At 44.8% G+C, this 23,527-nt stretch overlaps 1 protein-coding gene and 1 long non-coding RNA gene across 2 annotated transcripts in view; one reads left to right on the top strand and one right to left on the bottom strand.

The window, feature by feature from the left end:
• Positions 1–1,588, top strand: part of LOC116411565 — a 66,120-nt gene extending 64,532 nt beyond the window's left edge. Inside the window, exon 3 of the long non-coding RNA XR_004223204.1 lies at positions 419–1,588. This is a non-coding gene — a long non-coding RNA (uncharacterized LOC116411565). The remainder of the gene's footprint in view (positions 1–418) is intronic.
• LOC101732654 (protegrin-3-like) lies at positions 382–10,107 on the bottom strand. The gene is made up of 4 exons (XM_018094755.2): positions 9,856–10,107; positions 9,663–9,761; positions 1,223–1,306; positions 382–700 (listed from the first exon to the last, which is right to left on the bottom strand). The coding sequence occupies exons 1-4, from the start codon at positions 10,099–10,101 to the stop codon at positions 530–532; spliced, it is 600 nt and encodes a 199-aa protein (XP_017950244.2). The 5' UTR covers positions 10,102–10,107; the 3' UTR covers positions 382–529.
• Between the last annotated feature and the right edge of the window lie 13,420 nt (positions 10,108–23,527).

Below are 23,527 nucleotides of genomic sequence, written 5' to 3'. Positions count from 1 at the left end.
TATACAGTTTGCCCAAAGGATCAGTTGTTTGCATCTGGTTCTGGCTACTAGAATATACTCTTTCTGTTTGAACAGATACTATACAAATGTGATCGGTAAAGCCAACAATATGACTGGAATATAAATAAGAGAGGAGTTGTACTAAACTATATTGGCTATTAAGTTGTACTGATCCATCCCAAAGAATAATGGACAGAGACAAGCTGTGCCGACCCAAATCATCCTGTATTCACGTAACAAGGTCTGTCAGCGCAAATGTAATTCTGAGAATAGAACAATCATGTTGCAAATTGAGCCGTCTCAATTCAATAAGGTCATCAGTTATATAAATGAGGGTGTGTTACTTGTTATAATAGCGCATAGCAACACTTATGAAGAAGACCAATTTAAAACTGCTCTTTTATTGCATTCAATGTAGAGAAGTACACAAGGAAGAGGCAACATTTGGCCCTGAACCTTTGTGGGAGCATTGCATCATCTGGAGCAGCCAATAGCACCCATGGAAGAGCTTCATTCAGAGGAAGGCACTTTATGCATATCCATTCATACGGCCTCCACCACCTCCAGCAATGGAAGATCCAGAGCCACTTCTTCCACCACCACCACGGCTTCCACCACCACGACTTCCGCCACCGCCACGACCACCACCTCGACCTCCACCACCGCGGCCTCCATTTCTTGATCTTCTTACACGAATAGGCTATGTAGGCAGAAGAATGCATTTGATAGAAACTCTGGTATGTTTATATGAAAACACAGTGGGCATTAATTTACTAACCTAGGCGCTAAATTGCCCAGAGCTATTGTCAGGAGAAACCAAATCAAAATTTTGTTTTGATCAGCCGACTACAATGGAAGCAAAGATTTTGATTGCTATGGTTGCTTGGGGCAATGGTGCAGGTTTAGTATCACTATGTACCATCAATGTCAAAGGTCCAACCTTTGGTCAGGACTATCCCTTAGCCCATTAGTACAGATATATAAAAATATCTCCTAGAATATCTAGGGCAGCAAATACATATTTACCCCAATTCTCAGCTTAACTGACCTTTAAGCTGGGCTTTAACGTGTATCTAGGAGAGCTAATGGCAACTTCCCTGGTTCTCACCCTAAGTGGCCTACTGGCTGAGCCCTTCCACTGCTCCAAACCCCGGATGGGGCCAGCCCTATTTCTTTTATACACCAACACTAACACAATCATGGTTACTAGAGACACACTTACAGCATTCTGGACGGCATCACAGGTTATGACAATGGCTGGGAGCTCATCCTCTGGGAAGAAGCTAGAGGTGCACCTTTTCATTACCTGCAGAAGAAAGATCAAAGAGAAACACAGACTTTGAACATGGATGTTACTCTTCTTGCTCTTTCTTAATTTGTTACTTGCCCTGTGGATATTCCTAATGGAAATATTAAGAACTGAATGTTTATTTTCAGTTTCCACCAAGGGCTCAGCCTGCAGTTGTACCCTTCCCCAAGCAGCGAGTCTAGCGGTCCTTTGACATTTGGAACCATCCAGGGCCATGGGAAATTTTTTGTTGAATATTCTAATGCTTTGACTACTGAGTAGTAACACACTTAAAACATTGCTTTGTGTTCTCTCTTTTTGTTTTATAACTAATGAGTATTTAGCCTTATATATTTCAGCTTATATTTAGCCTTGCCCCACGTTATACTCAGCCTTGCCCCAGGTTATATTGAACCTTCTATGCCCCAGTATATATTGAGCCTTCTATGCCCCAGTATATATTGAGCCTTCTATGCCCCAGTATATATTGAGCCTTCTATGCCCCAGTATATATTGAGCCTTCTATGCCCCAGTATATATTGAGCCTTCTATGCCCCAGTATATATTGAGCCTTCTATGCCCCAGTATATATTGAGCCTTCTATGCCCAGTATATTGAGCCTTCTATGCCCCAGTATATATTGAGCTTCTATGCCCCAGTATATATTGAACCTTCTATGCCCCAGTATATATTTAGCCTTCTATGCCCCAGTATATATTTAGCCTTCTATGCCCCAGTATATATTGAGCCTTCTATGCCCCAGTATATATTTAGCCTTCTGTGCCCCAGTATATATTTAGCCTTCTGTGCCCCAGTATATATTTAGCCTTCTGTGCCCCAGTATATATTTAGCCTTCTGTGCCCCTGTATATATTGAGCCTTCTGTGCCCCTGTATATATTGAGCCTTCTATGCCCCAGTATACAGGTCCTTCTCAAAAAATTAGCATATTGTGATAAAGTTCATTATTTTCTGTAATGTAATGATAAACATTAGACTTTCATATATTTTAGATTCATTACACACAACTGAAGTAGTTCAAGCCTTTTAGTGTTTTAATATTGATGACTTTGGCATACAGCTCATGAAAACCCAAAATTCCTATCTCAAAAAATTAGCATATTTCATCCGACCAATAAAAGAAAAGTGTTTTTAATACAAAAAAGTCAACCTTCAAATAATTATGTTCAGTTATGCACTCAATACTTGGTCGGGAATCCTTTTGCAGAAATGACTGCTTCAATGTGGCGTGGCATGGAGGCAATCAGCCTGTGGCACTGCTCAGGTGTTATGGAGGCCCAGGATGCTTCAATAGCGGCCTTAAGCTCATCCAGAGTGTTGGCTCTTGTGTCTCTCAACTTCCTCTTCACAATATCCCACAGATTCTCTATGGGGTTCAGGTCAGGAGAGTTGGCAGGCCAATTGAGCACAGTAATAGCATGGTCAGTAAAGCATTTACCAGTGGTTTTGGCACTGTGAGCAGGTGCCAGGTCATGCTGAAAAATGAAATCTTCATCTCCATAAAGCTTTTCAGCAGATGGAAGCATGAAGTGCTCCAAAATCTCCTGATAGCTAGCTACATTGACCCTGCCCTTGATAAAACACAGTGGACCAACACCAGCAGCTGACATGGCACCCCAGACCATCACTGACTGTGGGTACTTGACACTGGACTTCAGGCATTTTGGCATTTCCCTCTCCCCAGTCTTCCTCCAGACTCTGGCACCTTGATTTCCAAATTACATGCAAAATTTGCTTTCATCCAAAAAAAGTACTTTGGACCACTGAGCAACAGTCCAGTCCTGGGGAATGCGGCACCTGTAGTCCATTTCCTGCACACGCCTGTACACGGTGGCTCTGGATGTTTCTACTCCAGACTCAGTCCACTGGTTCCGCAGGTCCCCCAAGGTCTGGAATCGGTCCTTCTCCACAATCTTCCTCAGGGTCCGGTCACCTCTTCTCGTTGTGCAGCGTTTTCTGCCACACTTTTTCCTTCCCACAGACTTCCCACTGAGGTGCCCGATACAGCACTCTGGGAACAGCCTATTCGTTCAGAAATTTCTTTCTGTGTCTTACCCTCTTGCTTGAGGGTGTCAATGATGGCCTTCTGGACAGCAGTCAGGTCGGCAGTCTTACCCATGATTGCGGTTTTGAGTAATGAACCAGGCTGGGAGTTTTTAAGGGCTCTGGCACACGGGGAAGATTAGTCGCCCGCGATTAACCCCCTGTTCGCGGGCGACTAATCTCCCCGAGTTGCCTAGCCCTGCCATCCCACTGGCGAACATGTAAGTCGCCGGCGGGATGGCAGACGGGGCGGCGCGATTTCGCGCAAATCGCCGAAAAAGACTCGCGAGTCTTTTTCGGCGACTTCCGGAAATCGCCCCGCCGCGTCTGCCATCCCGCCGGCGACTTACATGTTCGCCGGTGGGATGGCAGGGCTAGGCAACTCGGGGAGATTAGTCGCCCACGAACAGGGAGTTAATCGCGGGCGACTAATCTTCCCCGTGTGCCAGAGCCCTAAAAGCCTCAGGAATCTTTTGCAGGTGTTTAAAGTTAATTAGCTGATTCAGATGATTAGGTTAATAGCTCGTTTAGAGAACCTTTTCATGATATGCTAATTTTTTGAGATAGGAATTTTGGGTTTTCATGAGCTGTATGCCACAATCATCAATATTAAAACAAGAAAAGGCTTGAACTACTTCAGTTGTGTGTAATGAATCTAAAATATATGAAGGTCTAATGTTTATCATTACATTACAGAAAATAATGAACTTTATCACAATATGCTAATTTTTTGAGAAGGACCTGTATATGTAGCCTTCTGTGCCCCAGTATATATTGAGCCTTCTATGCCCCAGTATATATTTAGCCTTCTGTGCCCCAGTATATATGTAGCCTTCTATGCCCCAGTATATATTTAGCCTTCTGTGCCCCAGTATATATTGAGCCTTCTGTGCCCCAGTATATATTTAGCCTTCTGTGCCCCAGTATATATTGAGCCTTCTGTGCCCCAGTATATATTTAGCCTTCTGTGCCCCAGTATATATTTAGCCTTCTGTGCCCCAGTATATATGTAGCCCTTCTATGCCCCCAGTATATATTTAGCCTTCCTGTGCCCCAGTATATATTAGCCTTCTGTGCCCAGTATATATTGAGCCTTCTATGCCCCAGTATATATTGAGCCTTCTGTGCCCCAATATTATTGAGCCTTCTATGCCCCAAGTATATATTTAGCCTTCTGTGCCCAGTATATATTGAGCCTCTATGCCCCAGTATATATTGAGCCTTCTGTTGCCCAGTATATATTAGCCTTCTGTGCCCCAGTATATATTGAGCTTCTGTGCCCCAGTATATATTGAGCCTTCTATGCCCCAGTATATATTTAGGTGTGTGGTGAGTGTGTGTGGTCTGTGCCGCAGATATATATCTGGCTTCCTTGCCAGTATATATTGAGCCTTCTGTGCCCAGTAATATTTAGCCTTCTGTGCCCCAGTATATATTTGGAGCCTTCTATGCCCCAGTATATATTGAGCCTTCTGTGCCCAGTATATATTTAGCCGCGCGTGTTGTGAGTGTGTGTGAGCCTTCTTTGCCAGTTATATATTGAGCCTTCTATCCAGTATATATTTAGCCTTCTGTGCCCCAGGGTTATATTAGCCTTCTATGCCCCAGTATATATATTGAGCCTTCTATGCCCCAAGTATATATTTAGCCTTCTGTGCCCCAGTATATATTGAGCCCTCTATGCCCCAGTATATATTGGGAGCCTTCTATGCCCCAGTATATATTTAGCCTTCTGTGCCCCTGTATATATTTAGCCTTCTGTGCCCCAGTATATATATGAGCCTTCTATGCCCAGGTATATATTTAGGCCATTCTGTGGCCACCCAGTATATATTTAGCCTTCTTGTGCCCCAGTATATATTGAGCCTTCTATGCCCCAGTATATATTGAGCCTTCTATGCCCCAGTATATATTTAGCCTTCTGTGCCCCAGTATATATTGAGCCTTCTATGCCCCAGTATATATTGAACCTTCTATGCCCCAGTATACAGTATATTTAGCCTTCCCCCACTTTATACTCAGCCTTGCCCCAGGTTACACTGAACCTTCTATGCCCCAGGTTACACTGAACCTTCTATGCCCCAGGTTACACTTAAAAAAATACTTTAACTCTGGAGCGCCCTCCTCTGTCCAGACTTCCCAGATGAGGACTTATGGAGTAAAATAAAATAAAAAATATAGCGTAATACAGTAATATGATATTAATAATCACCCCTCTAAACGTGTTTGTATCTAAAACAAATCTAGTGAACACCGCTACTAAATTTACTTCACTTTTCTGTGAAAACACATGAATACAATCCACCGCAAATTGTTTAAAGTTCGTGTCTATTTGAATGAACTTCCGTATTTCACACTTTTCCGTGACTTCCTTTATCCTTAACCAATTGTGCAGATACTTACAGACCAACACTGTGGTTCTTGGAGCTTGTAACAAATTCCCTCGTGGTTGAACTATAACTCCCAACTTCTCTTTTTCCACTTTCTCCTGCTGCTGGACAAATATACAACGGACATGTGTAAAATCCTAAAACTTTATTCTAAAACATATTCAAAGTTTAAACTCACAAACGCCATAAAAATTGCGCCCATCGGGAGTCCTTTTATAAACAGCGTCGGATCCTTGCTTGCTTATCAGTCTCTTTATGCGATCTGCAGTACTCGCTTCCATTCTGGCTTGCAAATCTCTCCGTTCGCTTTCTCCCTTTGGCGTCTCTCTCCACCGCCGACGCGTTTCGCCGACTGGCTTCCTCTGAGCGATGATGTCATGTCCCTTGGTCCGTGTATTTAAGGGGTCCCACAGTTAAAGTTTTTAAAACTTTATTAGTCCAAATGTCTCTTGATTGCACCCTCCAGCTGAATCCCATTTAGTGTTAGATAGTAATGCTACAAACCATGATTGAATAACATAGGTTATATAAAAGAGGAAAAAAATATATAAATAAATAAATTGTAAAACCATTATAAAAAAGCTCTAAGATTGTAATCTATATTGAGGCCAAAAGGGGTTAGGGTTTTCAATTTATAAATCCACCAACTATCTCTACGTAACGTGGTTCTTACTATATCTCCTCCTCTCCTGTCCAAATTAACCTTTTCTATGCCCAAACATTTGAATCCACTAGGGTTGCTATTGTGAACTAACTTGGAATGCTTGGAGACACTATGGGGCACATTTACTAATCCACGAACGTCCGAAAAGCGTCCGAATGCGTTTTTTTCGTAATGATCGGTATTTCGCGATTTTTTCGGAAAGTGTTGCGAATTTTTCGAGCGCTCAATACGAAAAAGTCGCGACAATTCGCGAAAGTCGTAATTGCTATGCAAAAGTCGCAACAATTCACGAAAGTCATAATGGCTATGAAAAAGTCGCGACAATTCATGATTTATAAATTGAAAACCCTAACCCCTTTTGGCCTCAATATAGATTACAATCTTAGAGCTTTTTTATAATGGTTTTACAATTTATTTATTTATATATTTTTTTCCTCTTTTATACAACCTATGTTATTCAATCATGGTTTGTAGCATTACCATCTAACACTAAATGGGATTCAGCTGGAGGGTGCAATCAAGAGACATTTGGACTAATAAAGTTTTAAAAACTTAAGGCTGATGCCACACGTGGCGTTTTTCCGCTGCATTTTTTCTAATTCTCTCGGCGGCTGGAAAACGCCCCATATCACCATCCATAGAAATAGCTTGAAAAGACGCGAAGCAAACCACACAAAGCCGAAATACGCTAGAAAACGCCTTAGCACAGATTTTTCAAGCGTAGGCCGAAATACGCCAGTACTTGCAAAGCAAGCTATTCCTATGTATACGCAAAGGCAGCTGCCAGACCTAGCAGAAATACACGGCATTTTGTGCTATTTTGCACTATTAGCACCATGGAAACGGGATTTGCTTACGTCACCAGTACTAGGCTGAAAAACGCCATGTGTGGCTTGTGCGGCGTTTTTAGGCCGAGAAAAAACGCAGCGGAAAAACGCCACGTGTGGCATCAGCCTTAACTGTGGGACCCCTTAAATACACGGACCAAGGGACATGACATCATCGCTCAGAGGAAGTCAGTCGGCGAAACGCGTCAGCGGTGGAGAGAGACGCCAAAGGGAGAAAGCGAACGGAGAGATTTGCAAGCCAGGATGGAAGCGAGTACTGCAGATCGCATAAAGAGACTGATAAGCAAGCAAGGATCCGACGCTGTTTATAAAAGGACTCCCGATGGGCGCAATTTTTATGGCGTTTGTGAGTTTAACTTTTAATATGTTTTAGAATAAAGTTTTAGGATTTTACACATGTCCGTTGTATATTTGTCCAGCAGCAGGAGAAAGTGGAAAAAGAGAAGCTGGGCGTTATAGTTCAACCACGAGGGAATTTGTTATAAGCTCCAAGACCACAGTGTTGGTCTGTAAGTATCTGCACAATTGGCTAAGGATAAAGGAAGTCACGGAAAAGTGTGAAATACGGAAGTTCATTCAAATAGACACGAACTTTAAACAATTTGCGGTGGATTGTATTCATGTGTTTTCACAGAAAAGTGAAGTAAATTTAGTAGCGGTGTTCACTAGATTTGTTTTAGATACAAACACGTTTAGAGGGGTGATTATTAATATCATATTACTGTATTACGCTATATATTTTATTTTATTTTACCCCATAAGACCTCATCTGGGATGTCTGGACAGAGGAGGGCGCTCCAGAGTTAAGTATTTTTTTGTTTAAACCGAAGCACAAGGTATCTGGAGTGGGTTATACATTTCATTCACACTGAAAAATTGTTTTGTTTCATAAAAGGTTACACTGAACCTTCTATGCCCCAGTATATATTTAGCCTTCTGTGCCCCAGTATATATTTAGCCTTCTGTGCCCCAGTATATATTTAGCCTTCTGTGCCCCAGTATATATTTAGCCTTCTGTGCCCCAGTATATATTTAGCCTTCTGTGCCCCAGTATATATTTAGCCTTCTGTGCCCATATAGGTTTGCCTTCTGTGCCCCAGTATATATTTAGCCTTCTGTTTTTAGCCAGTATATATTTAGCCTTCTGTGCCCCAGTATATATTTAGTATATATTTAGCCTTCTGTGCCCCAGTATATATTTAGCCTTCTGTGCCCAGTATATATTTAGCCTTCTGTGCCCATATATATTTAGCCTTCTGTGCCCCAGTATAGTATTTAGCCTTCTGTGCCCCAGTATATATTTAGCCTTCTGTGCCCCAGTATAATTTAGCCTTCTGTGCCCCAGTATATATTAGCCTTCTGTGCCCCAGTATATATTTAGCCTTCTATGCCCCAGTATATATTTAGCCTTCTGTGCCCCAGTATATATTTAGCCTTCTGTGCCCCAGTATATATTTAGCCTTCTGTGCCCCAGTATATATTTAGCCTTCTGTGCCCCAGTATATATTTAGCCTTCTGTGCCCCAGTATATATTTAGCCTTCTGTGCCCCAGTATATATTTAGCCTTCTGTGCCCCAGTATATATTTAGCCTTCTGTGCCCCAGTATATATTTAGCCTTCTGTGCCCCAGTATATATTTAGCCTTCTATGCCCCAGTATATATTTAGCCTTCTGTGCCCCAGTATATATTTAGCCTTCTGTGCCCCAGTATTATTTAGCCTGCCATTTTGCTGCCCCAGTAATATATTTAGCCTTCTGTGCCCCCAGTATATATTTAGCCTTCTGTGCCCCAGTATATATTTAGCCTTCTGTGCCCCAGTATATATTTAGCCTTCTGTGCCCCAGTATATATTTAGCCTTGCTCCAGCTGTCACTATCATTACACTTTTTAAAATATCACATATAATTCACATATTTAGTTGAAATGCAATTAGTGTCTCAAAGTAAAACAATTAATTTATATGAAAAAGTTCAAGGGTAGGGGTTTGTTTAAAGGGGAACTCCGGCTTCTGAACCAAAACAACACAAAAACCCCTAAAACCCCCAATCTGTTCCTTTAAAAACTATGAATAAATACATTTATTTTATGCTGAAATCCGGCAAAACAGTTCTACTCTTTCTGCATCATTTGAAATCCTGTCAGGGGAGGAGGGACTAAAACACTGATGTTACAAATTGTAACAACTTCCCCACAGCTTACAGACAGCATGCAGGAACTACATAACCCACAATGCATTGCACTGGGATGTTCCTTTCCTTATTGGCATCACGTGTTCGTTAACTGGTAGATCAGTGGTAACTAGAAAGGGGGCTTCAATGGATTAATTCTATCTAACAGACACTCAATAACCCCCCCCCCCATGCATAGATGATATTTTATTGCCCCGGGGTACCTGAGATATAACTCACCCCATTCTCAAGGAAGTCACATTCCTGTACGACCTGGTTGTCTGATTTCTGGCACCCAGTCTCCTTTATAGTGAACTGTATCTGCGCATCAGAGCCATTCTGCAAATGGGGAAAGTGATATATTTGGAATATGAGTACTTCCCCTTTAAAAAAAGAATATTTTTCAGGCTACATTTACGTTTCCATTACTTACCGTAAAGTAGTTAATATCAGATTCGAAGAGCTGAAAGACAGAGTTGTCACTGGATCCTCTGTTGTAGTATTCGGTGCTGACCATCGCCATGGCCGATACCTCCATGTCCGTCATGGGTATTCTGGGCAATGAGAGGGAATGTGCCGCTAGGCAAAGGCAGAGCAGCAGGAGGGGTCTCAGCGGGGCCCCCATGTTTGCTGGATACATGAGCTTTCTGTACAGGACAGGAGCCCCTTTTATACTCATCCCATCGTCTTACACTTTGCATAGAAATATTTGTATATTACAAATCTGATCTTTGGGAAAAAACACCCTTACGCCATTTACTGTATTATTGCACCATCAGCCGTGTTCTGGGTACCGCCGGGCACATGGAAAAACTCCTAGAAACTTTCATGAAAAAGGAAGTTTGTTTTGTCCATTCTACAGTATCCCCCTATTATTATCCACTGTCAAAGCCTTCACTCATGTATTATAAGGGGTAATGTACCCCCTACTGTAAATGATAAGGATATTAGCAGTCACTGAGGGGTTCTGTGCCCATATAAAGGCACAAGGCTGCAGGCTGAGTTATACAGGGAACTCTGAGTATCACTCATGTATTATAAGGGATAATGTACCCCCTACTGTAAATGATAAGGATATTAGCAGTCACTGAGGGGTTCTGTGCCCATATAAAGGCACAAGGCTGCAGGCTGAGTTATACAGGGAACTCTGAGTATCACTCATGTATTATAAGGGATAATGTACCCCCTACTGTAAATGATAAGGATATTAGCAGTCACTGAGGGGTTCTGTGCCCATATAAAGGCACAAGGCTGCAGGCTGAGTTATACAGGGAACTCTGAGTATCACTCATGTATTATAAGGGATAATGTACCCCCTACTGTAAATGATAAGGATATTAGCAGTCACTGAGGGGTTCTGTGCCCATATAAAGGCACAAGGCTGCAGGCTGAGTTATACAGGTGAGGGGCTCTGCGTATCCCGCATATACTGTATTACCATTTGGATTGGTTTTGCTAAACAATAATGAATTCCTGCAAATTCCAACCATAATCATGTTTAGGCTTTACACCTCCTTTAAACTCATGATGTTAAATTCTCATCCTGTCCCACCCAGAATACTGCAACCGTATAACCTGCCTTCCAGCCCCATTACCCTTCCCTTCTTCAGTCCACCTTAACCTGCTCCCGGATCCTGGGGAATATTAGAGACCTGACTCCATTTAGCTAATGACTACCATTGAGTGTCAGTTCCTTGGGACTCAGTAATAAATGATTGGCTTGAAGTGTTTAATTCATCAGTATAATGACTGTGTGCCCCTGTGTCAGCTACAGATATGTAACGGGGCAGTTATAGGAGGCAGAAAAAAATGGCACAAACTGTAGAAACTGCCTGTAAAAAATACACTTTTCAGTAATATTCAGGGAAAGGGAAATGCATTGCGTGTTATTGTGTTGTGTTGTGTTGTGCGGTGTCGCAAGTGTCCCCAGTTTCCTCATTTGTGGCTCCGCCGGCTTTGTATCTGTGTGAGAGAAATAACCACTATTTCATCATTTCCCAAAACACACAGCAGGATAAATACAGTGCCAATTCCATGTACAGGTATGGGACCTGTTATCCAGAAGGGATCTTTCCGCAATTTGGAACTCCATAACTTAAGTCTGCTAAAAATCAATTATTTAATAAACCCAATAGGGCTGCTCTGCCCCCAATAAGGGGTAATTATATCTTAGTTGGGATCAAGTACAGGTACTGTTTTATTATTACAGAGAAAAGGGAATCATTTAACCATTAAATAAACCCAATAGGACTGTTCTGCCCCAATAAGGGGTAATTATATCTTAGTTGGGATCAAGTACAGGTACTGTTTTATTATTACAGAGAAAAGGGAATCATTTAACCATTAAATAAACCCAATAGGGCTGTTCTGCCCCAATAAGGGGTAATTATATCTTAGTTGGGGATCAAGTACAGGTACTGTTTTATTATTACAGGAGGACAAAGGGACTAAACATTTATACCAATTAACAAACCCAATAGCTGTTCTGCCAGCCCCACATAAGGGCAATATGCAGTCTCCTGGTATTCACAGTACACGGTAGAAATGGATTTGTATTTATTACAGAGAAAAAGGAATCATTTAACCATTAAATAAAGCCAATAGGCTGTTCTGCCCCCAATTAAGGGGTAAATATATCTTAGTTGGGATCAAGTAGCAGGTACTGTTTTATTATTACAGAGAAAAAGGCGAATCATTTAAACCATTAAATACAACACCCAATAGGACTGTTTCTGCCATGTATCGGACCCGGTAATTATATCTTAGTTGGTATCAAGTACAGGTACTGTTTTTTATTACAGAGAAAAGGAAATCACTTTAACGAACTTAATATAGAAACAGCAAAGGACCGTCGCCCCAATAAGGGGAAGAGAAGGTCAAATTACGACTCTACAAAAAGAACGGTACAGTCGCTCAGCAGAAAGGAATATCTTATGTGTGGCAACACAGCACAGTGGATCTCTTTAACAAGATATTGGTGGGAAATGATGGTGCATGGATTTTTTCTGCTTGTTTCTGTTGAAAGAAACTTTCTTAGGAAACTGCTCGCTCAGCTGTTTCTGCTTCGGAAACCCTATTTCCTAATCACAGTATTTACATACATTGCCCCGGGTCTGTGCTTCTGCAGCAGAGTTGCACGCTACAGCAAAAGTCAGATTGTTGCAGGTGCTAAAACAATATTAAGGGGAATTACAGTGAAATCAACATTTAAATACAGTTTAGCTAGGGCCCAAGTACTGTGGATATCTTATACCATGCCAGTATATTATAAGAGATAGAGAGCATCCCTCCAGCTTCTCTGCCAGTGTCTCTATCACAGAAGCACCTAGAACTGTCTCTTACCCACAAACCTGCCCCACTGTGCGGGTAAATAATCAAATTTTTACAGTAATGTGGCAATGTCCTGATGTGCCACTAGGTAGCGCTGTGAGCAAGCCAAGAAAGAATGTAACAAGGAATGGAAATTTGAAAAATTAAATATTCTGTTATGTAGAAAAGAACAGAAACCAGAGAAATAAAACAATAAATAAAGGAAATAAAGGAAACCTTGTAAATTTTGTTTCTAAATTTAAACTGGCGACTCATTTACCATAGTTCTGTGGTATCTCTCTGTACCGGCTATGAGCAAACTTAGGGGGCTGTTCCTGCTGAATTGTGCTTAGTACAGGGGAATCCCTATGTGCCATAGTTTTATGGTATCTCTCTGTACAGGCTATGAGCAAACTTAGGGGGCTGTTCCTGCTGAATTGTGCTTAGTACAGGGGAATCCCTATGTGCCATAGTTTTATGGTATCTCTCTGTACCGGCTATGAGCAAACTTAGGGGGCTGTTCCTGCTGAATTGTGCTTAGTACAGGGGAATCCCTACACTGCCATAGTTCTGTGGTATCTCTCTGTACAGGCTATGAGCAAACTTAGGGGGCTGTTCCTGCTGAATTGTGCTTAGTACAGGGGAATCCCTATGCTGCCATAGTTTTTTTGGTATCTCTCTGTACCGGCTATGAGCAAACTTAGGGGGCTGTTCCTGCTGAATTGTGCTTAGTACAGGGGAATCCCTATGCTGCCATAGTTTTATGGTATCTCTCTGTACAGGCTATGAGCAAATTTAGGGGGCTGTTCCTGCTGAATTGTGCTTAGTACAGGGGAATCCCTATGTGCCATAGTTTTATGGTATCTCTCTGTACAGGCTATGAGCAAACTTAGGGGGCTGTTCCTGCTGAATTGTGCTTAGTACAGGGGAATCCCTATGTGCCATAGTTTTATGGTATCTCTCTGTACAGGCTAGGAGCAAACTTAGGGGGCTGTTCCTGCTGAATTGTGCTTAGTACAGGGGAAATTTTTGTTTATTGAGTTCTTGCATCCTAATACAATAAAGCTTAAAATAACATAACAAATAAGCAAAAGCATTAAATAGATTTACATGCAGTAAACATAATTAGCTTATCCATAAAACGTATCCGCTTGCTCTGTGGGCAACTGTACAAATGTTACAAAGCTGATGTATAGTTGCACCTGAGCTATACAACGCTGCTCAATTTCCAACTTTAACTCAACTTCAATGAGCGGCTCAGCCTGGCTGGGTGCCACCCTACTATAAACAACTATATACACAAAACATGGCTCTGACTCCAGGAAGACAAAAGATTGGGCTACTCACCTAAAACTGTATGAAGCCCCATCAGAAAAATACGACGAAGGCAAAAATCTAAGGGGGGTGAAAAGTATTAGCCCATCACCAAAGAGACATCAGAATTAGCAAGAGACTCACGGTGGGTCAAACTGAATGCCCCTCCACAGACCCTTCCACCTTGCTTCATCCATCCTTTGTCTCTCCAAAGAGCGTATCTTCCCGAGCTCACCCAGTACCATATCCACCACCACTGGACCGGGGAGGACTTCACGCCTGAGAGAAACCTTGCACCGTGCGTTCCAGGTGTAAAAGCGGACAACAGAGCTGACTAAGAAAAGGGTGCCCAAATCATACCCCCTGTGTCGCTTGAATGCCCCATAGGCCCACTCCTGGTAATTACAACCAGAGAGGCAAGGAATGCCCAAGGCAGCAGAGACTTGTTTGTAAACATCTATGTTAAAGGGGCACTGAAGCAAGAAGTGGTCCATCGTTTCCACTTCCCCAGAGCATTCCTCTCGTGGGCAGTCACGGTCATCAGTGCGTCTGTACTTCAGATTCCCATTAACATAGAGCTTCCCGTGGAAGGAGCGCCAGACGACATCCCTGAGCTTCGGGGGAACCCTTGGGGAATTGACTAAAGAGAGCCCTGATCTCAACACTTCGTCTGGACAGTCTTTCAGGGCCAGTGATGCATGAAAGTAGGAACCCAAGACTCTCCTATCGATGTCCCTTCTTGGAGAAGCCCTGATCTCCCCAACAGACACACACCACCGCCTCATCACCTTCAGACTCACGGCAACATAAGGCGGGAGAGGGGCATGAGGAGCACGCACGCTCTTTACCAAGCCGCCTCTCTTCCAACACTCAAGAAAAGGAAGGGCCCAAACTCTGAAGATCTCCACCCACAAAGGAGGCTTCTCCAAGAGGAGGTTGTTATAGTTGTACTTAATAAAGGTGTTCACGAAGAACACAACGGGGTTCACCATACCGAGACCCCCCTCCTTCCTTTGTAGGTAGGTAATATTCCTTTTGATGAGGTTTGTCTTATTCCCCCATAACAGTTGGAAGAAGAGACCTTTGATCTTAACGTAGAAAGCTTCTGGCAAAAGGCACACATGGCTGAGATACAAAAAGATTGGAATCAGGTAGGTTTTGATAAGATCCACCCTTTCTCTGAGGGTAAATTTCAACCCTTTCCACCGGTTCACCAGAACAGATGCGGTTTCCAACTTGCCCTCCCAAATTTGCTTGGCATAATCGCCATGGCCAAATTCGATACCAAGAATTTTAATTTTGGGCTGGGCCACTGGGAAGACATCCGGAAGATCGAAGGCAGGATCTCCCTTCCCCATCCAGAAAGTTTCACACTTATTCTGATTAATCAAGGACCCAGAGGCCCTTGAGTAGTCCCTTAGCACCCGTGCCACAGTCTCTGCCTCCTCCCCACTAGACACGACTACTGTGACATCGTCTGCATAAGCGGAGACCTTCAGGGCCCTCCCGGGAGACAGAGGAACCCCTGCTAATGCATCGCACTCTATCCGCCTTATGAGGGGATCAATGGCAAATACATAAAGCAAAGGGCTCAAAGGACAGCCCTGTCGGACCCCAGAAGAAACCCCAAAGCTCTCCCCGGACCAACCATTCACAAGTGGGAAACTCTCGGCCCCTTTATACAAAATCTTTAGCCAATTAACAAATTTACCCGGAAGACCGTACCTGTCAAGGAGCAACCAGAGATACTCGTGGTTTACCCTATCAAAAGCCTTTGACTGATCCAAAGTCAGCAGATACTTACCCCACTCGCAGATCCTGCACCGCTCTAGGACCTCCCGGATGCCAAGGACAGCGGAAAAGGTGCTGCGGCCCTTCACTGTGCAGTGCTGAGAGGGGGAAAGAAGCCTTTCTGCAAAAGGAAAAAGGCGGTTGAACATGACCTTTGCCAGAATCTTTCGGTCTGTATTGAGAAGAGCGATGGGGCGCCAGTTCTCAACCTTAGACTGGTCCAAACCCTTGGTGAGGAGAATAAGAGCTGAGTGTCTCATAGAGGGAGGGAGTAGGCCCTCTTCCAGGGTGCTATTGAATACCTCTGTGAGACGAGGGGCCAGGACATCAACAAACTGTTTATAAAATTCGGCTGTTAAACCGTCAGGCCCTGGAGACTTTTTGAGGCCTAAGCCTTCAATTGCCTTCCTGACCTCCTCAACTCCAATGTCACACTCCAATTCATCAAAAGAAATATTCTCATCTTGCAGAATAGGGGTCTCTTCCAGAAAGGAAGACATACTGGCCCGGGAGAGCCCCTGCCCCTTCAGGAGTTCAGCATAGTAGTTCTTAACAACTCTGAGAATACCAGGGACCGAAGTCACTAGCACCCCAGCCTCATTTTGCAAGCCGTGTATGGACTTGCGGGAAAACACTTCCCGGCAGTTTTGGTAACTGTCGGGCGAGGGGTGCTTCCCGTAGTCCCTCTCCAAAACCAGGGAAGAGTACCTGTCATACTGATACTCCTTCATGAGGGCACGGACCCTGGCAACTTCCCCACCTTGGGCCCCATCAGACACCAGTCTGTCTAACTTTCTCCTGAGAGATTGGTAGGCACGATCTTTATCAATTTGTATCTTGTTTGCTAGGCCTCGAAAGAGTCCTGCTGCCCTCTTTTTGACCATCTCCCACCACTCCGCCTTAGTGTTGCACAGATCTAATAAGGATTCCTGAGCCTGAAAGAACTCCCTGAAGGACTGATTTACACACTCCTCCCCCAGGAGGGCCGAATTCAGGCACCAAAGACCCCTTCCCCTCTGAGGGGACTCTGAAACATTCAAGGACACACTCACCATACAGTGATCGGAGAACTCCACGGCTGTCACCTCAGGAGGAGACACTATGAAGTCCTGTTTAACAAAAAACCTGTCTATCCTACTTCTACATGTTCCTCTATAAAAAGTGAAACCCGTGCGGTCAGGGAAGTGGCGAATGTGCACATCCTCTAGGCCGGCCTGACTAATTATGCTATTCAGGTAAATGCTATCATAGCCCAGCCGACCTGCGGCACCTCCCCTATCCATAGGCCTAGTCACGGTGTTAAAGTCACCGCCAAAAATTATCGGCCGGGCTGTAAAAAGAAAGGGCTTAATCCTGCTAAACAGGTCCCTCCTCGCCTTTAGGGTCTGAGGACCGTACACATTAATAAGGCGAAGATTCTGCCCATTCTGGTCTTAAAAAGGACCGCCACTCCGCTGTACATCTCGGCCGCAAGAGACCAGTAGGAAGGACCGTGCACCCATTCCTTCTTGGCCCTATGGAGCACCTGAAGATTGCATAATCTGGTCTCTTGCAAAAATAAAATGTCTGCCTCAACTCGGGAGAGAAAAAAAAAGGCTGTGTCTCTTGCGCCTACAGACTTAACGCTCGCGACATTAATGGTCACGACGCGTATCGGAGGGGGAACAGCCATTTACAGGGTGATTAAGATGAGGAGGTTTCCACCCTCCTTTTTACCTTCCTATCATCATCAGAGCATTCCCTCTTTGCAGAGAGACCAGATGGAAGCTTTTCAGCTTCAGCCGGACTTATGTCCTCAAATTCCGAAGAGGAAGAGTTGGCGTTATCAGACCGTGCCAGCTCCCTGTTTAGCTCCTCCTCCAACTCTGCCCTCTCCCCCCAAGATAAAGGAGCAACTCTATTTACGGATAAAGGAAAGGGATCAGCCCCCTCCTTTGCATGGGCACCCTCTGCCCTTTCCTCTTTCTTCCTGTGATTCCCCCCACTCGAGTTGGTAGCCTTTTGTTTGGCCAAGGTGGCTTTCTGGGGTTCGCCTACTTTAACCCAATCCCCCAATGTGTTGTTAGCCACACTAGGCCGCTCAGAAGGGGGGGTCTCCTGAACTACCCTTTGGGACATTAGTGACCGTCCACTAGGTTGCCCTCTCCCCCTTCCCCGTGTTGCCCTAACGGATGTGGAGGACAGCGGGGCCTGGGAAGACTGCGGGGCCCGGGAAGACTGCGGGGCCTGGGAAGACTGTGGGGCCTGGGAAGACTGCAGGGCCCGGGAAGACTGTGGGGCCTGGGAAGACTGCGGGGCCCGGGAAGGCTGGGGGCCCTGGGAAGGATGAGATGAATTATGGGGGGATGAACGGGGGGTCAGGATCAGGCACAGGCTGAGTTTCCCCAACCACCTGACCCTGTGTTGCCTCAGACTCCAGTACCCCCATTTCCTTGCGGTATTCCTCATCAATGCTTTGCCACGACATAGGACAGGAACCGTACGCATGGCCGAGCTCTCCGCACAAGTTGCACCGGATACTTTTGGGACAGTGCTTTGCCACATGACCTACCCCAAGGCACATGGCGCATTTCAGTACATCGCAACTAATACTGAAATGCCTGGTGGAGCCGCACTTCCAACATTCCCTGGGCTGCCCAGGATAAAAGCAGCAGACTAAATCCCGGCCAATGTATGCGGAGCTGGGGATGTGCTGGGTGACATTGCCTACTGTGCGTAGGCGCACCTTAGCCTGCCAGCCCCCCGTCCATATCCCCCTGTACCCAAAGTCCCTCTCCAGCTCCCCTATCACATCCCCATACCTCCTCAGCCAGATCTTAAGGTCTGCGGGGGGGATGGACTCGTTCTCTATGAGAATGGTGACCTTGCAGACCCCAGGCCTAGACACGGGCACTGCCCGAAACCCCTCCCACATCCCTGTGGCATCCCTAAACTTTTCCCAGAACTCGTCTAACTCCTGGGGCCTCATGAAGCTGATGGTATAATCTTTGAACACTTTGTTATGCACAAAACAATAAATATCATTTGCAGTGAAGCCCATATCACAGATCTTATCAACGACAATATTTCCCTCAGGCAAGGGACCCTCCCACTGCAACCGCACCACATTCCTGCGCCTCCCCGAGTCTGCGGGGTAGATCCTCCCACGTCGGGGGTAATTCCCCACTGCAGGCTTGTCACCCACACGCACCCCACTCACTGCCACCTTCGCCACATTCACACTGCCAGGCACTTTAGCCTTGCCACGGACAATATTAGCAAAGCTTTGGCCACTCACTCCCGCCACCTCATTCACTGCACTCACACCCGCCGCTGTGGCATTAACTGCACCAGTTGGGTCATTCACCCCTGCACCCACAGCACTCATATCTGCACCTACAGCTCTCATACCTGCACCCACAGCACTCATACCTGCACCCACAGCTCTTGTACCTGCACCCACAGCACTTGTACCCACACCCACAGCTCTTGTACCTGCACCCACAGCTCTTGTACCCACACCCACAGCACTCGTACCTGCACCCACAGTTCTTGTACCTGCACCCACAGCACTCGTTCCTGCACCCACAGCACTCGTTCCTGCACCCACAGCACTTGTACCCACAGCACTCATACCTGCACCCACAACACTTGTATCTGCACCCACATTCACCTCTTGCACAACAGCATTTGACCCTTGCACAGTTGGACCCGAGCCCCCCAACACTTTCCCCCCACACACATTTACACCCACAGAATTCACATTCCCAGTGCACTCACCAGCCTCAGGCAGTCGCTCACCGATCCCCTCACTGCAGTCACGCCCACGCACACTTGCACCATTGGAAATGGCAGCAGTTGGAATTGCTGAACTACAAGAGTCCGCTGCAGAGTCTTTTGCAGCCGCCTTCTTCCTGCCAGATTTAGGAGCAGGCTTGGTCTTCTTCTTGTTTCCCTTTCGCTGTTCCTCCTGCTGCTCAGCGACTGCAGCTTTGCCTTTATGGTTCCGCTCCGAGTTGTTCCCATCACAACTGGCTTTTTCCTGGTCTGGGAGAGACACAGTAGTGGATGTAGTGGCCTCTGGCTGCTGTGAGATGTCACCCTCAGGGCCCGCTTGTTGTTCTGCACCGATGTTTGCAGCAGTGTGGCAAACTGACTCCCTTTCAGCCATGTTCTGCGCCGGCTGCCCTGCATTCCTCCCAGATGGCAGATTCTCACTGTTCCCTGCTGCAGCCACATTGGCATTTGCTTTTTGTGCCCAACTGGCAAACGCAGCAGGGGCTGACTGCACCCCAACATCCTCAGCTGACTGAGGGGCAGCCTGGGAGACACCCATAGACATAGGCTGATTTTGGGGTTAGGGCAGGACAGGGAAATCAGATTCTGTATAGACAAAGCTACTTACTTCCAGCTGCTGTTTCTTTTCCTTTGCTTTCACCTTTTCCTTGGGGTCAATATCTTCAATTTCTTCCATAGAAAAGACCATTTTTTGCGGCCTCAGGGAGCAAGGAGACTCCACCTGCCTGATCTCCCTTAGGAGGCCCGGTGTACCTGAGGGGGTACCAGTGGGGGTACCAGTAGGAGTGCCAGTGGGTGTTCCTTGGCACTTTGGAGCTGGCCGGTTTGGCTGGAGGGCCCCAGAGCTTTCAGGCTCCTCATCGCTGGACACCTCAGTAATGGCTCTGCTTCTCAGCGATGCCCTGTATTTTTCCTCCTGGCGTCTCTGCTCCATCTCCCGGAACCGCTCGGCATTATCAAACGATTCCTTTACCGCACCGATTCCCTTGCCAAGGAAGTCCAGCTCCCGCTCCAGAGTGCGCTGCTTGTCGCACAGGGCAGCAATCTCTACCTTCTTGCGGGGCCGGGCCAGGCTGTAGGCCTTAGCGCACTCGTACCTCTTGGTCTTTATTAGAGATTTCAGAGCCGCAAGCTCAGCCCTTTTCTCCTTAAACTTCTGAATTCCTTTAGCCAGATTTTCCTGGAATCCCGGTTCATGCGGCAGCATATCAGGGTCAAACCCCGCAACTTGCACTGGGGACTCCGCTTGGGGCCCCTCAGAAACTCCTCCTTCTGCAGAAGCACCCCGAGGCCTAGGTGACTCAGATGAGGCCTGGGGCTTTCCTGGATCAGCATCCTTGGGCGCACCACACCCTCCAGGGCTGCAATTGCTCATGATTGAGCTCAACGAGCACCACACAAACTGCGATCAGCACCCAGCAGCACACACGGTCAGGTGAGCACTAGTGGGCGGTTCCTGCTGAACTGTGCTTAGTACAGGGGAATCCCTATGTGCCATAGTTTTATGGTATCTCTCTGTACAGGCTATGAGCAAACTTAGGGGGCTGTTCCTGCTGAATTGTGCTTAGTACAGGGGAATCCCTATGTGCCATAGTTTTTTTGGTATCTCTCTGTACCGGCTATGAGCAAACTTAGGGGGCTGTTCCTGCTGAATTGTACTTAGTACAGGGGAATCCCTATGTGCCATAGTTTTATGGTATCTCTCTGTACAGGCTATGAGCAAACTTAGGGGGCTGTTCCTGCTGAATTGTGCTTAGTACAGGGGAATCCCTATGTGCCATAGTTTTTTTGGTATCTCTCTGTACTGGCTATGAGCAAACTTAGGGGGCTGTTCCTGCTGAATTGTGCTTAGTACAGGGGAATCCCTATGTGCCATAGTTCTTTTGGTATCTCTCTGTACTGGCTATGAGCAAACTTAGGGGGCTGTTCCTGCTGAATTGTGCTTAGTACAGGGGAATCCCTATGTGCCATAGTTTTATGGTATATCTCTGTACAGGCTATGAGCAAACTTAGGGGGCTGTTCCTGCTGAATTGTGCTTAGTACAGGGGAATCCCTATGGTCCAATAGAGACTCAATGGGAAATTCTCATGGAAATTCCCATCCATTCTAAAGGCAACAGAGGGGGAAAATGACTTCCAGCTTCTCTGAATGAATCTCATTTGTCAGGGTCTTTTTAAACCAAGAAGCTCAAAACATTGGCTTTCAGGACTGAGGTTGGGAGTTGCATTTGGGTTATTAACTGGCTGGATACGTTGGAGGGGCAGTTGAAGGCACCATGGATACGGGGAGCTTCTGAGAACTGTATGTGGGTTGGGCTGACCCGTTACAGTCCGGTACCTCTGTATCATATGGATCTGCTGCAGCAGAGAAATCCAATAAATTCCATCTGTTCCCTGGGCAGTGATCATTACTATCTGTATATATGTAATTCCCTGCTCACCACTAGGTGTCACTGTTGCACCAATGGTTTAGTCCCTTCGCCCCAAATAATTCTGAACACAGATCCCTACGGCAGCGTCCAGGCACCCAGCAGCACCCTCCTGGCTTACTATTGTATGGGGATTATAACACAATAGAAGGATTATGGGAGGTAATAATGTAGGGCGGCAGCATCAGTTTCATAAAAGCGAGTGGCACATAATCCTATAGTCACTTCTACATCTTTTATAAGGGAAATATAACTTGAAGCTGCAGCTGCCGGGAACGACTGACACCAGAGTATTTAGATGTACAGTAACAACTCCCGGCTACTCTACTGATACGCTGGGTGCAATCTCACACACATGGATGATGGATAAATAGATATATAGATAGATATGCATAGATAAAGATAGATAGATGATAGATAAAGATAGATAGATAGATAGATATAGATAGATGATAGATAGATGGATAAATAGATAATAGATAGATAGATAGATATATGATAGATAAAGATAGATAGATAATAGTTAGATAGATAGGTGATAGATAGATAGATGATAGATAGATAGATAGATAGATATGCATAGATAAAGATAGATAGATGATAGATAAAGATAGATAGATATAGATAGATGATAGATAGATGGATAAATAGATAATAGATAGATAGATAGATGGATAGATAGATAGATATATGATAGATATAGATAGATAGATAATAGTTAGATAGGTGATAGATAGATGATAGATAGATAGATAGATAGATAGATAGATAGGTGATAGATAGATAGATAGATAGATAGGTGATTGATTGATAGATAGATAGATAGATAGATAGATAGATGACAGATAGATAGACAGATAGATAGATGATAGATAGATAGATAATAGATAGGCATATAGATAGATGATAGATAGATCGATAGATAGATAGATAGATAGGTGATAGATAGATAGATAGATGATAGATATATAGATAGATGATAGATAGATAGATAGATAGATAATAGATAGGCATATAGATAGATGATAGATAGATAGATAGATAGGTGGTAGATAGATAGATGATAGATAGATAGATAGATGATAGATAGATAGATAGATAGATAGATAGATAGATAGGTGATTGATAGATAGATAGAGAGATAGATAAACAGATAGATAGATAGATGATAGATAGACAGATAGATAGATAGATAATAGATAGTCATATAGATAGATGATAGATAGATAGATAGATGATAGATAGATAATAGATAGGCATATAGATAGATGATAGATAGATAGATATATAGATAGATAGATAGATAGATAGATAGGTTATAGAAAGATGTATTTGCTGAACAAGATATTCTTACAGCCATGGCTGATACACTGTTTGCTGTATCTGTGCCCATTTTATTAGCCAGGGGTGGGGGGGGGGGTTCTGGCCAACGGTTCGGGCTACAAGTGGGGCTTGAACTGAAAAACCTTGGCAACCCCTGAGCCA

This window comes from Xenopus tropicalis, chromosome 6 (genome assembly GCF_000004195.4).
Source record: "Xenopus tropicalis strain Nigerian chromosome 6, UCB_Xtro_10.0, whole genome shotgun sequence".
NCBI lineage: Eukaryota > Metazoa > Chordata > Amphibia > Anura > Pipidae > Xenopus > Xenopus tropicalis.
This window is presented reverse-complemented; position numbering and strand designations above follow the sequence as displayed.